At 38.2% G+C, this 14,510-nt stretch overlaps 1 protein-coding gene across 2 annotated transcripts in view; it reads right to left on the reverse strand.

Moving 5' to 3' along the window:
* Positions 1–14,510, reverse strand: part of LOC144437321 (puratrophin-1-like) — a 148,123-nt gene that overhangs the window by 2,480 nt on the left and 131,133 nt on the right. The window contains exons 20-23 of one of the 2 annotated variants that reach the window (XM_078126243.1): positions 13,524–13,643; positions 11,485–11,718; positions 11,003–11,136; positions 5,296–5,333 (exon numbers count right to left, since the gene is read on the reverse strand). In XM_078126243.1, the coding sequence (XP_077982369.1) occupies positions 5,296–5,333; positions 11,003–11,136; positions 11,485–11,718; positions 13,524–13,643 (526 nt within the window). The remainder of the gene's footprint in view (positions 1–5,295; positions 5,334–11,002; positions 11,137–11,484; positions 11,719–13,523; positions 13,644–14,510) is intronic. The other variant, XM_078126244.1, reaches the window with a different exon arrangement.

The following is a 14,510-nucleotide window of genomic DNA, read 5'->3' on the forward strand; positions in this document are numbered from 1 at the left end:
CACATAGTCTAGTTCCTATACAGTATCGTTACCATTTACACCTCCACTCACATAGTCTAGTTCCTATAAGGTATCGTTACTATTTACACTTCCACTCAGTCTAGTTCCTATACAGTATTGTTACCATTTACACTTCCACTCAGTCTAGTTCCTATACAGTATCGTTACCATTTACACCTCCACTCACTAGTCTAGTTCCTATACAGTATCGTTACCATTTACACCTCCGCTCTCAGTCTAGTTCCTATACAGTATCGTTACCATTTACATCTCCACTCACTAGTCTAGTTCCTATACAGTATCGTTACCATTTACACCTCCACTCACATAGTCTAGTTCATATACAGTATAGTTACCATTTACACCTCCACTCACATAGTCTAGTTCATATACAGTATCGTTACCATTTACACTTCCACTCACATAGTCTAGTTCCTATACAGTATCGTTACCATTAACACCTCCACTCACTAGTCTAGTTCCTATACAGTATCGTTACCATTTACACCTCCACTAGTCTAGTTCCTATACAGTATCGTTACCATTTACACCTCCACTCACTAGTCTAGTTCCTATACAGTATCGTTACCATTTACACCTCCGCTCAGTCTAGTTCCTATACAGTATCGTTACCATTTACATCTCCACTCACTAGTCTAGTTCCTATACAGTATCGTTACCATTTACACCTCCACTCACATAGTCTAGTTTATATACAGTATAGTTACCATTTACACCTCCACTCACATAGTCTAGTTCATATACAGTATCGTTACCATTTACACCTCCACTCACATAGTCTAGTTCCTATACAGTATTGTTACCATTTACACCTCCACTCACATAGTGTAGTTCCTATACAGTATTGTTACCATTAACACCTCCACTCACAGTCTAGCTCCTATATAAAATTGTTAACATTTACACCTCCACTCACAGTCTAGTTCCTATACAGTATCGCTACCATTTACACCTCCACTCACAGTCTAGTTCCTATACAGAATTGTTAACATTTACACCTCCACTCAAAGCATAGTCAAAGTCGTTACTCTAATGGTCATGCATGAGGTGCAATTTGAAATTCATCAACAGCCACCCACACAGTCATTAATATCATGTCTTTGTTAATTAATCACACAATTCTAACCAATAACACAGTTTCTCATAAAGTTAGTGTTTATTGGGGCAGTTATGTAATGTTCAAGTTCAAGATGTTACTTATATACTGTTTGCGTCACTATAACAGTTGGGGTTCACTGACTACATGTAGATGAAAAACTTTTTGTGCTGATTGAGGGACTTTGACCAGATGGGGTTTTGTTAGAGACCATGTTGGCATCCAGACTATAGTCAATGTAGTCTATTTATTGTAACAGTATTATAGAAATAGTAGCAAGTGCCACAGTTCATTATAATAACAAGGGTTTGACAGTAAGTGACTTCACCACTAGATGATTTCAACACACACCATCACTTGGTTTTACTAAGATAGACACAAGCTAACACTATAGTTGTAACATGTGGTAGAGTTCAGAAGTGTGTGATAGTGGTAGCACTAGCCTGGAATCCATGCCAATGGAGTTTTGAATTCGTTAATTCCCCTGGGAAATCAAATTCAAAATCCCCACTTATCTGGATTCTAGACTATGGTGCCACTCTTGTGTGAATCTAATCACTCTGCAATCAAGATAGTCTAAACACTGGAATTGCCTTTAATGATGAACACTAGAAACATCACCCTACTGTGAGTATAAGTAAACACATCACCCTCCTGTGAGTATAAGTAAACAAACTGCTATTCAATAGCTTATATCCACACGAGGCTAACTTAATCAATAAAGACCTCCATTGCCAGGGTAGGAAATGTGCAATGATATTTTTTAAAAATAATAGCACCTCACTGATTTTTTCAGGATAACAAAAAGAAATTACCAATACGGAAAAGTGTATGCTGCACTGTTTATTTGGAAAAGTGTATGCTGCACTGTTTATTTGGAAAAGTGTATGCTGCACTGTTTATTTGGAAAAGTTTAGCAGTATTAAAAACCTACAGTATGTGTTTTTCTAGGTTTTTACATTAGTGTTATGTTATCAATGAAGCCGATTGAAGTAACTCTTCAATTTTCTGCGGCTTAATTCATAGACACAGTAATATTAGATATCTTTCCCATATCTTTATGATTATTGTACACACTGTGTCACTAACATTTGTCCATAGACCCTGCACTATGCTTTGTCCATAGACCCTACACTATGCTTTGTCCATAGACCCGACACTAACCTTTGTCCATAGACCCGACACTAACATTTGTCCATAGACCCAACACTAACCTTTGTCCATAGACCCTACACTATGCTTTGTCCATAGACCCGACACTAACCTTTGTCCATAGACCCTACACTATGCTTTGTCCATAGACCCGACACTAACCTTTGTCCATAGACCCTACACTAACCTTTGTCCATAGACCCTACACTAACCTTTGTCCATAGACCCGACACTAACCTTTGTCCATAGACCCTACACTAACCTTTGTCCATAGACCCTACACTAACATTTGTCCATAGACCCTACACTAACATTTGTCCATAGACCCGACACTAACCTTTGTCCATAGACCCGACACTAACCTTTGTCCATAGACCCTACACTAACCTTTGTCCATAGACCCTACACTAGCCTTTGTCCATAGACTCTACACTAACCTTTGTCCATAGACCCTACACTAACCGTTGTCCATAGACCCTACACTAACATTTGTCCATAGACCCCACACTATGCTTTGTCCATAGACCCTACACTAACCTTTGTCCATACACCAACCTTTGTCCATAGACCCTACACTAACATTTGTCCATAGACCCTACATTAGCCTTTGTCCATAGACCCTACACTAACCTTTGTCCATAGACCCTGCACTAACATTTGTCCATAGACCCTACACTAACCATTGTCCATAGACCCTACACTAACCATTGTCCATAGACCCTACACTAACCTTTGTCCATAGACCCTACACTAACCTTTGTCCATAGACCCTACACTAACATTTGTCCATAGACCCTACACTAACCATTGTCCATAGACCCTACACTAACCTTTGTCCATAGACCCTACACTAACCTTTGTCCATAGACCCTACACTAACATTTGTCCATAGACCCTACACTAGCCTTTGTCCATAGACCCTACACTAACCTTTGTCCATAGACCCTACACTAACCTTTGTCCATAGACCCTACACTCACCTTTGTCCATAGACCCTACACTAACATTTGTCCATAGACCCTACACTAGCCTTTGTCCATAGACCCTACACTAACCTTTGTCCATAGACCCTACACTAACCTTTGTCCATAGACCCTACACTCACCTTTGTCCATAGACCCTACACTAACATTTGTCCATAGACCCTACACTAGCCTTTGTCCATAGACCCTACACTAACCTTTGTCCATAGACCCTACACTAACCGTTGTCCATAGACCCTACACTAACATTTGTCCATAGACCCCACACTATGCTTTGTCCATAGACCCTACACTAACCTTTGTCCATACACCAACCTTTGTCCATAGACCCTACACTAACATTTGTCCATAGACCCTACACTAACCTTTGTCCATAGACCCTGCACTAACATTTGTCCATAGACCCTACACTAACCATTGTCCATAGACCCTACACTAACCATTGTCCATAGACCCTACACTAACCTTTGTCCATAGACCCTACACTAACCTTTGTCCATAGACCCTACACTAACATTTGTCCATAGACCCTACACTAACCATTGTCCATAGACCCTACACTAACCTTTGTCCATAGACCCTACACTAACCTTTGTCCATAGACCCTACACTAACATTTGTCCATAGACCCTACACTAACCTTTGTCCATAGACCCTACACTAACCTTTGTCCATAGACCCTACACTAACATTTGTCCATAGACCCTACACTAACATTTGTCCATAGACCCTACACTAACCATTGTCCATAGACCCTACACTAACCTTTGTCCATAGACCCTACACTAACCTTTGTCCATACACCAACCTTTGTCCATAGACCCTACACTAACCATTGTCCATAGACCCTACACTAACATTTGTCCATAGACCCTACACTAACCGTTGTCCATAGACCCTACACTAACCATTGTCCATAGACCCTACACTAACCATTGTCCATAGACCCTACACTAACATTTGTCCATAGACCCTACACTAACCGTTGTCCATAGACCCTACACTAACCTTTGTCCATAGATCCTACACTAGCCTTTGTCCATAGACCCTACACTAACCGTTGTCCATAGACCCTACACTAACCTTTGTCCATAGACCCTACACTAACATTTGTCCATAGACCCTACACTATACTTTGTCCATAGACCCTACACTAACCATTGTCCATAGACCCTACACTAACCTTTGTCCATAGACCCTACACTAACCATTGTCCATAGACCCTACACTATACTTTGTCCATAGACCCTACACTAACCATTGTCCATAGACCCTACACTAACATTTGTCCATAGACCCTACACTAACCTTTGTCCATAGACCCTACACTAACCGTTGTCCATAGACCCTACACTAACATTTGTCCATAGACCCTACACTAACCTTTGTCCATAGACCCTACACTAACATTTGTCCATAGACCCTACACTAACATTTGTCCATAGACCCTACACTAACCATTGTCCATAGACCCTACACTAACCTTTGTCCATAGACCCTACACTATGCTTTGTCCATAGACCCTACACTAACATTTGTCCATAGACCCAACACTAACCTTTGTCCATAGACCCTACAGTAACATTTGTCATACCCAACACTAACCTTTGTCCATAGACTCTACACTAACATTTGTCATACCCAACCCTATCACCTTCAATAAGGCTAAATATTTGCTAAATATCCTTTCATCAAAATCAAACAGAGCCTGTTAGTATGTTTTAGTATAAATAAAGGATAAAATGTCTAACCTTTGGAGAAAATACAGTGAATGTGTTATAGTGGAACAAACAAAAACACAATAAGACGCATACAAAGACAGAATACTAAAAAGCACATATGTGAACAAATCTAGATATTCTAACAACACATAATGATTAGATAATAACATTCATGCAAAGTGACAACTCATGCAGGGAAAATAGAAATGTTAGTGGGAAGGAACAGGTGACTTTGTTGTAGGGGTAACTGGATGCAAGCTGTAAATCAGCCAAGACAAAGAGTTGAAGAACAAATTTGTTGGCATAAAGTTCATTTTTTCACCTTATATTGGGTAAACTCCACTTTCTGGATTTGGTTTTCTGCAACAAAAAAAAACATCAAGCTTGTGTTGATGGTGGCTTTTGATGTCTGTGTGTTGGGGAGGTTGATGCTGGGTAATGAGGAAAAGTGAGTTCATGTGATGTGGGTGTTAGACCAAGCCAATAATCATCAATCTCATAGTCTGTTACTTCACTTAGAATGAAAGCAAGGTTAGTTAGAGTTATCTAACATAATAAAGAAAACAACAGAAGCAACAATAATAAAAAATAAAGCATATTATATATTTATGTATGTACACTTAATATCAGGAATTAGGTCTTAAGCCATCTTGAGACCTAATAATTCCTGGTATTAATAAATATATATATATATATTAGCATAACATGTTAGTTGGGGGATCTACATTATTCATTTAAGGCAGTGTAAAGGTGTGCATTATTGCAACTGTTAAATGGTTTATTCACTGCACTGTAATGCCATGTATTAGAATTTTCTTGAGTCTGTGTATATGACTGATCTGATTGGCTCAATTATATTAGTCTTGCAATCTGATTGGGTTCAACTATATTAGTCTTGCAATCTGATTGGTTCAACTATATTAGTCTTGCAATCTGATTGGTTCAACTATATTTAATAGTCTTGCAATCTGATTGGTTCAACTATATTTAATAGTCTTGCAATCTGATTGGTTCAACTATATTTAATAGTCTTGTAATCTGATTGGTTCAACTATATTTAATAGTCTTGTAATCTGATTGGTTCAACTATATTTAATAGTCTTGTAATCTGATTGGTTCAACTATATTTAATAGTCTTGCAATCTGATTGGTTCAACTATATTTAATAGTCTTGCAATCTGATTGGTTCAACTATATTTAATAGTCTTGCAATCTGATTGGTTCAACTATATTTAATAGTCTTGTAATCTGATTGGTTCAACTATATTTAATAGTCTTGCAATCTGATTGGTTCAACTATATTTAATAGTCTTGCAATCTGATTGGTTCAACTATATTTAATAGTCTTGCAATCTGATTGGTTCAACTATATTTAATAGTCTTGTAATCTGATTGGTTCAACTATATTTAATAGTCTTGCAATCTGATTGGTTCAACTATATTTAATAGTCTTGTAATCTGATTGGTTCAACTATATTTAATAGTCTTGTAATCTGATTGGTTCAACTATATTTAATAGTCTTGTAATCTGATTGGTTCAACTATATTTAATAGTCTTGTAATCTGATTGGTTCAACTATATTTAATAGTCTTGTAATCTGATTGGTTCAACTATATTTAATAGTCTTGTAATCTGATTGGTTCAACTATATTTAATAGTCTTGTAATCTGATTGGTTCAACTATATTTAATAGTCTTGTAATCTGATTGGTTCAACTATGTTATTCTACTTGATTAATGATGTCCTACTGTAATGTTATAACTTGGTTTGATTATTGTGTTATTAAGTGTTATTTTTGAAAGTTAACCCATTACACTTATACAGATTAAAGTTGTCTATGATACTGGTAGTCTGAAATACTGGGATACTGGAATACTGGTAGTCTGGGATACTGGTAGTCTGGGATACTGGGATACTGGTAGTCTGGAATACTGGGATACTGGTAGTCTGGAATACTGGGATACTGGTAGTCTGGAATACTGGTAGTCTGGGATACTGGTAGTCTGGAATACTGGGATACTGGTAGTCTGGAATACTGGTAGTCTGGGATACTGGTAGTCTGGGATACTGGTAGTCTGGAATACTAGGATACTGGTAGTCTGGGATACTGGTAGTCTGGGATACTGGTAGTCTGGAATACTGGGAGTATGGGATACTGGGATACTGGTAGTCTAGGATACTGGGATACTGGTAGTCTGGAATACTGGGAGTATGGGATACTGGTAGTCTGGAATACTGGCAGTATGGGATACTGGGATACTGGTAGTCTGGGATACTGGTAGTCTGGAATACTAGGATACTGGTAGTCTGGGATACTGGTAGTCTGGGATACTGGAATACTGGTAGTCTGGGATACTGGGATACTGGTAGTCTGGAATACTGGGATACTGGTAGTCTGGAATACTGGGAGTATGGGATACTGGGATACTGGTAGTCTGGAATACTGGGATACTGGTAGTCTGGAATACTGGGATACTGGTAGTCTGGAATACTGGGATACTGGTAGTTTGGGATACTGGTAGTCTGGAATACTGGTAGTCTGGAATACTGGGATACTGGTAGTCTGGAATACTGGGATACTGGTAGTCTGGAATACTGGGAGTATGGGATACTGGGATACTGAGTCAACAGGCTGCTGATTGGTCAATTAATCAGTGGTAAGGGGCAATATTGAGTCAACAGGCTGCTGATTGGTCAATTAATCAGTGGTATGGGGCAATATTGAGTCAACAGGCTGCTGATTGGTCAATTAATCAGTGGTATGGGGCAATATTGAGTCAACAGGCAGCTAATTGGTCAATTAATCAGTGGTATGGGGCAATATTGAGTCAACAGGTTGCTGATTGGTCAATTAATCAGTGGCAATATTGAGTCAACAGGCTGCTGATTGGTCAATTGATCAGTGGTATGGGGCAATATTGGATCAACAGGCTGCCAATTGGTCAATTGATAAGTGGTATGGGGCAATATTAAATGAATAAGTCTTCACTGAACACATGTTTCCCAACAGTGAAATTTAACAATTCATACTTTGAATCTTTTATGATAAAATATGATCCCATCTTTAGATGAAACTCCCTATAGTGATGTGCATTATTGGAATTTTGTATCTGATAGTGGTGTAAGATTTGTTTTACAAATCCAAGCATTAAAAAGCTATACATTGAATATTTTGGATCTTTTGACCTTGAAATCAGTGGTTATGGTCAAACAGTACAAAATTATCTGAAAAGTCATCATGGATTTGTGGAGATATTCTAATGAGGACTAACTAAAATTTTAACAGTGTAAAGTCTGTTTGACATTGAAGATGATGGTGGAGGTCAAAGGTCTAGGTGTCATCAGAAAGCTTGCCATCGATAACATAGGTATAGACACTAAAATAAAGTCTATCTACTAAACTTTCAATGTTATTTGGAAAACTGTTGATTTCATCACAAAATTAAGTTGAAGACGAAGGTCAAGGTCAAAGTGTCATGAGAAAACTTGCTATTGATAAGGCCAAAAAAAAAAATATGTCTGGTTCTGGTCAGCGCGCGCGTGCCCTGAATACCCCCGCGTCGATCCTTTTTTTTCCGATAATTTTTGCTTTCCCGTTCCTTATTTACAATTCCCCGTCGATCAACACTGTATGCAAGGCTAGCGGAAAAATTTAACTCGTGTGATGGCGCACTTCTATTTGGTAACGGGTACCCTTTTCTTCTAGTACTGTTGCATACCCATAACCCCCCGTACGATATGTGTACGTAATATGTACGATGAGCGTGGTTGATGGGAATCATGGGAAATAGTGTGTTCACTGTGCTAGGTGGTATAAAACTGCTCACATGTTTCGAAAATGTCTGAAGTTTGAGTACGTCGTGAGCAATCAAAATGTTGATATCAATTCAGCTGACTTTCGAGGTGTTCTTAGTTCTGGTGATCGTTTCGTTCTGCCTTCTGAATACAAAGATTTTCCTGTAGCGTAAGCAGTTAGCTCTGGATGTATGCGCTACGATGTTCGACACGTCTTTCCATCTGCGATGAGATGGAAAGACGTGTCGAACATCGTAGCATATACAGACTGCGTATCAGACTGATGATGGACGGTGCTCGAAAGAAAACACTGCCTCCTCTACGTCCGTTGGACAGACCTATTTCTCGTTATTTAACGTTACAAGTTGCACAATGACATTATACAGTGGTTGCAAGGCAAGACTCATTATTATCTTGGATGGGATTATAACTGCAAATCACTGGGCGATAAGATAAATTTGTAAATGTGACTAGTGATGCCCTGATGGATGATTGATCCGCATCGTACAAAACTTGCCATACAACAGTGCCAACTTCCAGAGTTGTATGACATCTTCCGAGAGCATGTAAAGTGTCAAAAATGTGTATTTACTAATTTGCAAAAAAAAAAAATTAGGAAAAAAAAAAAAAACGCGCGTCGTCGCACCACTTTAGAAAGTTTACCCTGACCAGAACCAGATTTTTTTTTTTTTTTGCCAAACATGGGTGTAGACACTAATAAAAAGTCTCGATATACTAAGCTTTCGATGTTACTACACAAACTATGAATTTTTGCAAAAATGGCAGCCATTTTGGATGTTATCGCAAGAGTCAAGAAATAAAATGACATGCATATGCACAAGATAGTAGTTGATGTTTACTGAAAGTCACATAAGAGGTAACAAAGTGTTGGAGATCTGGTCCTTCCTAATTTGTTTATGTACGCCACTACGGTGAAATTGTCTGAGTGGACTAGAACACTGCGCCCTGTCACTAGCATCTCGAAGTCTTGGAGAAGCTAGGAATACTGCCTTTAGCTCTAGCCAGTTGATGCAGTGAGAGCTGTCTTGGGGGGTTCCAAACACCTGATGTCATCTGACTGTTTAGGTGAGCTCCCCAGCCTTCCTGAGATGAATTTGTATACAGGAACATTTCCATGTGACTGTACAGCCCCTTAGAAGGTTGCTCTGGTCTAGCCACCATTCTACATGGAATCTCAAGAAAATTTCTTTGCATGGATTGGAGGAATTAGTGCAGGTTGCCCATCACTATTTTCAGTATCAGGTAAGTATCACAGTCTCACAGAAATAAGTGCCATTCATTAAAAGTGATATGGGCACCAAAAATAATGCTTGCGTATAATTCTCTCCTTCACTATTACCTGTAAACATGATTTAAAAGAAATTAGCACTACGTAAATACTACAATGTGTCTGTGATGGGCAGGAATTGGATTCATTTTGATAATTGGCCCTGAAGGTCAAATTCAAAGTCATCAAACATAGCTCACATCTGATATGTTTTTGAGTTCTGCAGTAAATATTGAATTTTATCTACAAGTGTTGGCAACATTCAGTCAAATTTGCATATATCAAAAAAACAAATTGACAAGCATTTGCACAGGATATTATTTGATGTTTATTGAAAAGTTTCGTTGAAAAAGGCCCATGCGTATTCGAGATACAGGTGGACACAGAAGGATGGACAGGACCCAACTTAGTAGTCCTCTCGGCTAGATGGTCATTGCATGTGCATAGTACATGTAGTACTAGTAGAATACACTTGGTGACTTTTTTCATATTTGATCAATATCTCAAACGAAAATGAAATATCACCAAGGGTATTCCTATACATACACATACACTCCAGAAGAGTACATGTTGGCCTACTTTTTTTAAGAATTCATCTTGAATCTAGCAATGATATTTGTCTTGGACACTCTCCGTGTATTTTGACGTTGGAGAGCGATGATTTTTGTTGTGGACACTCTCCATGTATTTTGACATTGGACAGGACAAGTGTACGACATCAAATCTAAAATTGAATTCTCAAAAGAAAACTAACACTTCCCTTTGATCGTGCCCCACATGGTGAATCAGAGAAAACTAGTTTGTGACTTTAAATTAGGGGATGATTCCCGGTCTTAGTATCTGATTTCATCAATATTTGACTCCCATCTCTATCCTACCCCTGTTTACACTATCACTGATTTTGAAACTAGATAGTGCTGTAGAGAATACAAGTGCAATACTTACATTTGTGATGTACTGACTATTTGAACTTGATCCTATGTTGTTACCAGAATCAGTCGAATGTACAGAGTGTCTGTTATTACTTGTGTTTGTTGGACTAAATGTACTATAACTCACTTCTGAGCTGCTGGAACTCCCTGCACAAAAAGAGACTTATCAATGTATCAACTGCCCTCATGGGGTGAAGATATCAATGTATCAACTGCCCTCATGGGGTGAAGATATCAATGTCAACACAAGGGGTGATGTACTAAATGAAAGTAAGCAACTTTCAGACATTTCTTGTAGTAAACATTTCACATCTTCTAATAAAGTGTATATAAATTTGACATTGGCACACCGGAAAACTCATGACTATTTTCAAAATTGAATCACTTTTTTCAGAGCAGCGGAGATCCTGATGACAACATTGTTTGATGTACACTGCAGAGATTGAGTTGAAATTTACCTGCAACTAAATATTAACCAAATATTATAAAACGTACCTGCTGAACAAACGCTAACAGTCCCAGCTGAATTTCTATGCCTCATTTTAGGTGATTCATTGGGATTCTCAGCTAGTACTGTGTCATAATTAGCAAGTGCTAATGATCCAACAACAGACGAGCCAGACCCTGTTGATGATGAACTACTCACTGATATAATTGACAGTGGTCTCTTGTGAGTTGGTGTTGTGTGATCAAAATTACACACAGCTATTGAGTTTCTATACTTGGTACCTAAAAAAATATATCAAAAAATAGCACCAATGGCATTGTAGCACAAATGTATTTGGCAGTAGCTATTGGCGTGGTCATATTGCTAGGCATATTTGTTACTATTATGTGACCCCTGCATAATGACCCCTCATAAACCCAAGAGAGACGTCCAATCAATAGACTGTGTAACTGAAACAAGCATTCGAATACGAGAACCTTTCTCTTGACATGCGTCACGGGAAATGTTCCAAGCTTTAGTTGCCTTTTAAATTTGAAACTGCATGAGTACAAAGAAGTATCACCATTCTGAACACTAAAGACTCGACCAAAGATTGCAATGTGAGCTAAAATGCAACCATAGACAGTGCATGGGTCACATTATTAGTAGCAAAACAAAACACAGACATCTATAACTACACAAAAGAAACAGTTCACACCATATACACATATAAACATATAAACTATAGATAACACTCCCAGAAACATCCCTACCAAGTGTTAGCCCCATTCACCATGTAGTTTTCAAGATATAAGTTTTTGACCAAAATTCAGATTGTTAGACCTATTGCAGATGGGGTGATCATATTGTGACTACATCTTCATGTACACAGCCCTACAGACATCCCAATAAATTTCATCCCAATCTGCTCAGTAGTTTTGAATTACAGTTTTTGACCAAAAAGACACATTTTAGCCCTAATTTATAGATCATTGATGGGATCATCACATCATGAACAATTCTTAAATTAAACATCCCTATGAACGCTCCTACCAAATTTCAGTCAAATCTGTTCGGTGGTTTTTGAAGTTTTGACCAAAGAGACACACTTATAGCCCTAATTTGCATATCACTGATGAGATCATCATATCAAGAATATATCTTAATCTACACATTCCTTAGAACACTCCCACCAAATCTCAGCCCTCATCTGCTCAGTAATTTTGGAATTATAGACTTTTGACCAAAGTGATACATTTTTAGCCCTAATTTGCATATCACTGATGGGATCGTGTCATGAACATTTCTTAAACTAATCACACCAAGACCATTCCCACCAAATTTTAGGCCAATCTGCACAGTAGTTTTAGAGTTTAAGTTTTGAATCAAAAGCACACATCACTGATGCAATCATTTTCATTTAAACAATTTCCCATCTACACATCCTAAGTAATGCCCCATCGAATACCAAGGCAATCGATCTGACGGGTTTTGACTTTAAGTCGTGCACACACACACACACACACACACACACACACACACACACACACACACACACACACACATATTTCACCATGCCTATGGCACTACTGAACCTCAATTCAGTTGTGCTAAAAATCAAGACATGATTAAAATATCACCATCACTTGAAATAGTTGTATCAACGAAGATAACCCAAATTTGTCTATTTGTCCTTGAAAAAGACTTTCAAGGTCAAAGGTTAAGGACTTAAAAAGAAAGATAATATTTGATAATATGGGTGTTGGCACTTGAATGGCATCACTACATTTTATACCTCCAAAGTTATGATGCATATTGTGAAATTTAACAACAAATATGCCGTATTTGATTTGGTCATAAAAGAAAGTGGCGTGCATACATCTCATAGTGTGTTACCTTTCTGCCAGGTTTGGTTGAAATCAGTTGGTGCATTACTAAATATCATATCATCAACTTTACTAACATTACCAGAATATGATTTTCACTCTTTGTTGAGATATGCATCAAAATTATACTTGAATAGTTACAAAAAGATTTTATGGTGAGGTTGGGATTAGTTTGGAATTTTTCTAATATTGAGCATATCTGGAGTTGTTGTAAAACTTACCTCTGTTCTTGATCTTGTTGTAATTAACAGCCCTGTCACTGATTTGGTCTACACTTGGTTTGATATCCATACATGGTTTCTGGCCTATACCCATAGATTGTAACTCTGCTTGTCGTACCTCTGTAGGTCAAGTCAAAATCAATTTTAAAGATTTCTGTAGATTAAATATGTCAAGAAAATTCTAGACATTGCTGCCACAGTCTCTGGACAGTGCATTTTGGATGATGCCATACAAGAGGCTGTGGTTTGTGACAATGTCCAGAGGCTGTGGCAGCATTCATATACAAACTAGGTATTTATCCAAATGGCTTTGTACATCAACACTACAACCAATCAGATTGCCTCATGCATACCATGTGATATACAATGCCTTGGCAAGATACTAGTACGTACACTGAAAACTGACTTGGACAAGTTGGGTTATGGTTGCTGAAATTTTATTTTTGTTATCCTATGGAGAAGATTGGAATGATAAATATATGAACAGATATAGATGTTTCTAGCCAGTGCATCAGCTTTCATTTTATTCTCATTATCTCTCCATGCCTTTAAAGCATATTTAAACTTAGCACGTGTTTTTCTCATTTCAAAAAGTGGACCTTGGCGCTGACTACCATTATCCCTCCATAAAATAAATGCATCACCAGCAATGTCATGAAACTCTTTAACATCCAGGAATACACTTTTTAGAGTTTTTTGAAGCTGCAGATGACAAAGCATTTAATAATATCGTCATAAAGTTTATCAATAGTCATCAAGTGTGAGGGATGCTAACATGTGGTGTCAGTGTGAGGGATGCTGACATGTGGTGTCAGTGTGAGGGATGCTGACATGTGGTGTCAGTGTGAGGGATGCTGACATGTGGTGTCAGTGTGAGGGATGCTGACATGTGGTGTCAGTGTGAGGGATGCTAACATGTGGTGTCAGTGTGAGGGATGCTGACATGTGGTGTCAGTGTGAGGGATGCTGACATGTGGTGTCAGTGTG

Source organism: Glandiceps talaboti, chromosome 7 (assembly GCF_964340395.1).
Source record: "Glandiceps talaboti chromosome 7, keGlaTala1.1, whole genome shotgun sequence".
Taxonomy (NCBI): Eukaryota; Metazoa; Hemichordata; class Enteropneusta; family Spengelidae; genus Glandiceps; species Glandiceps talaboti.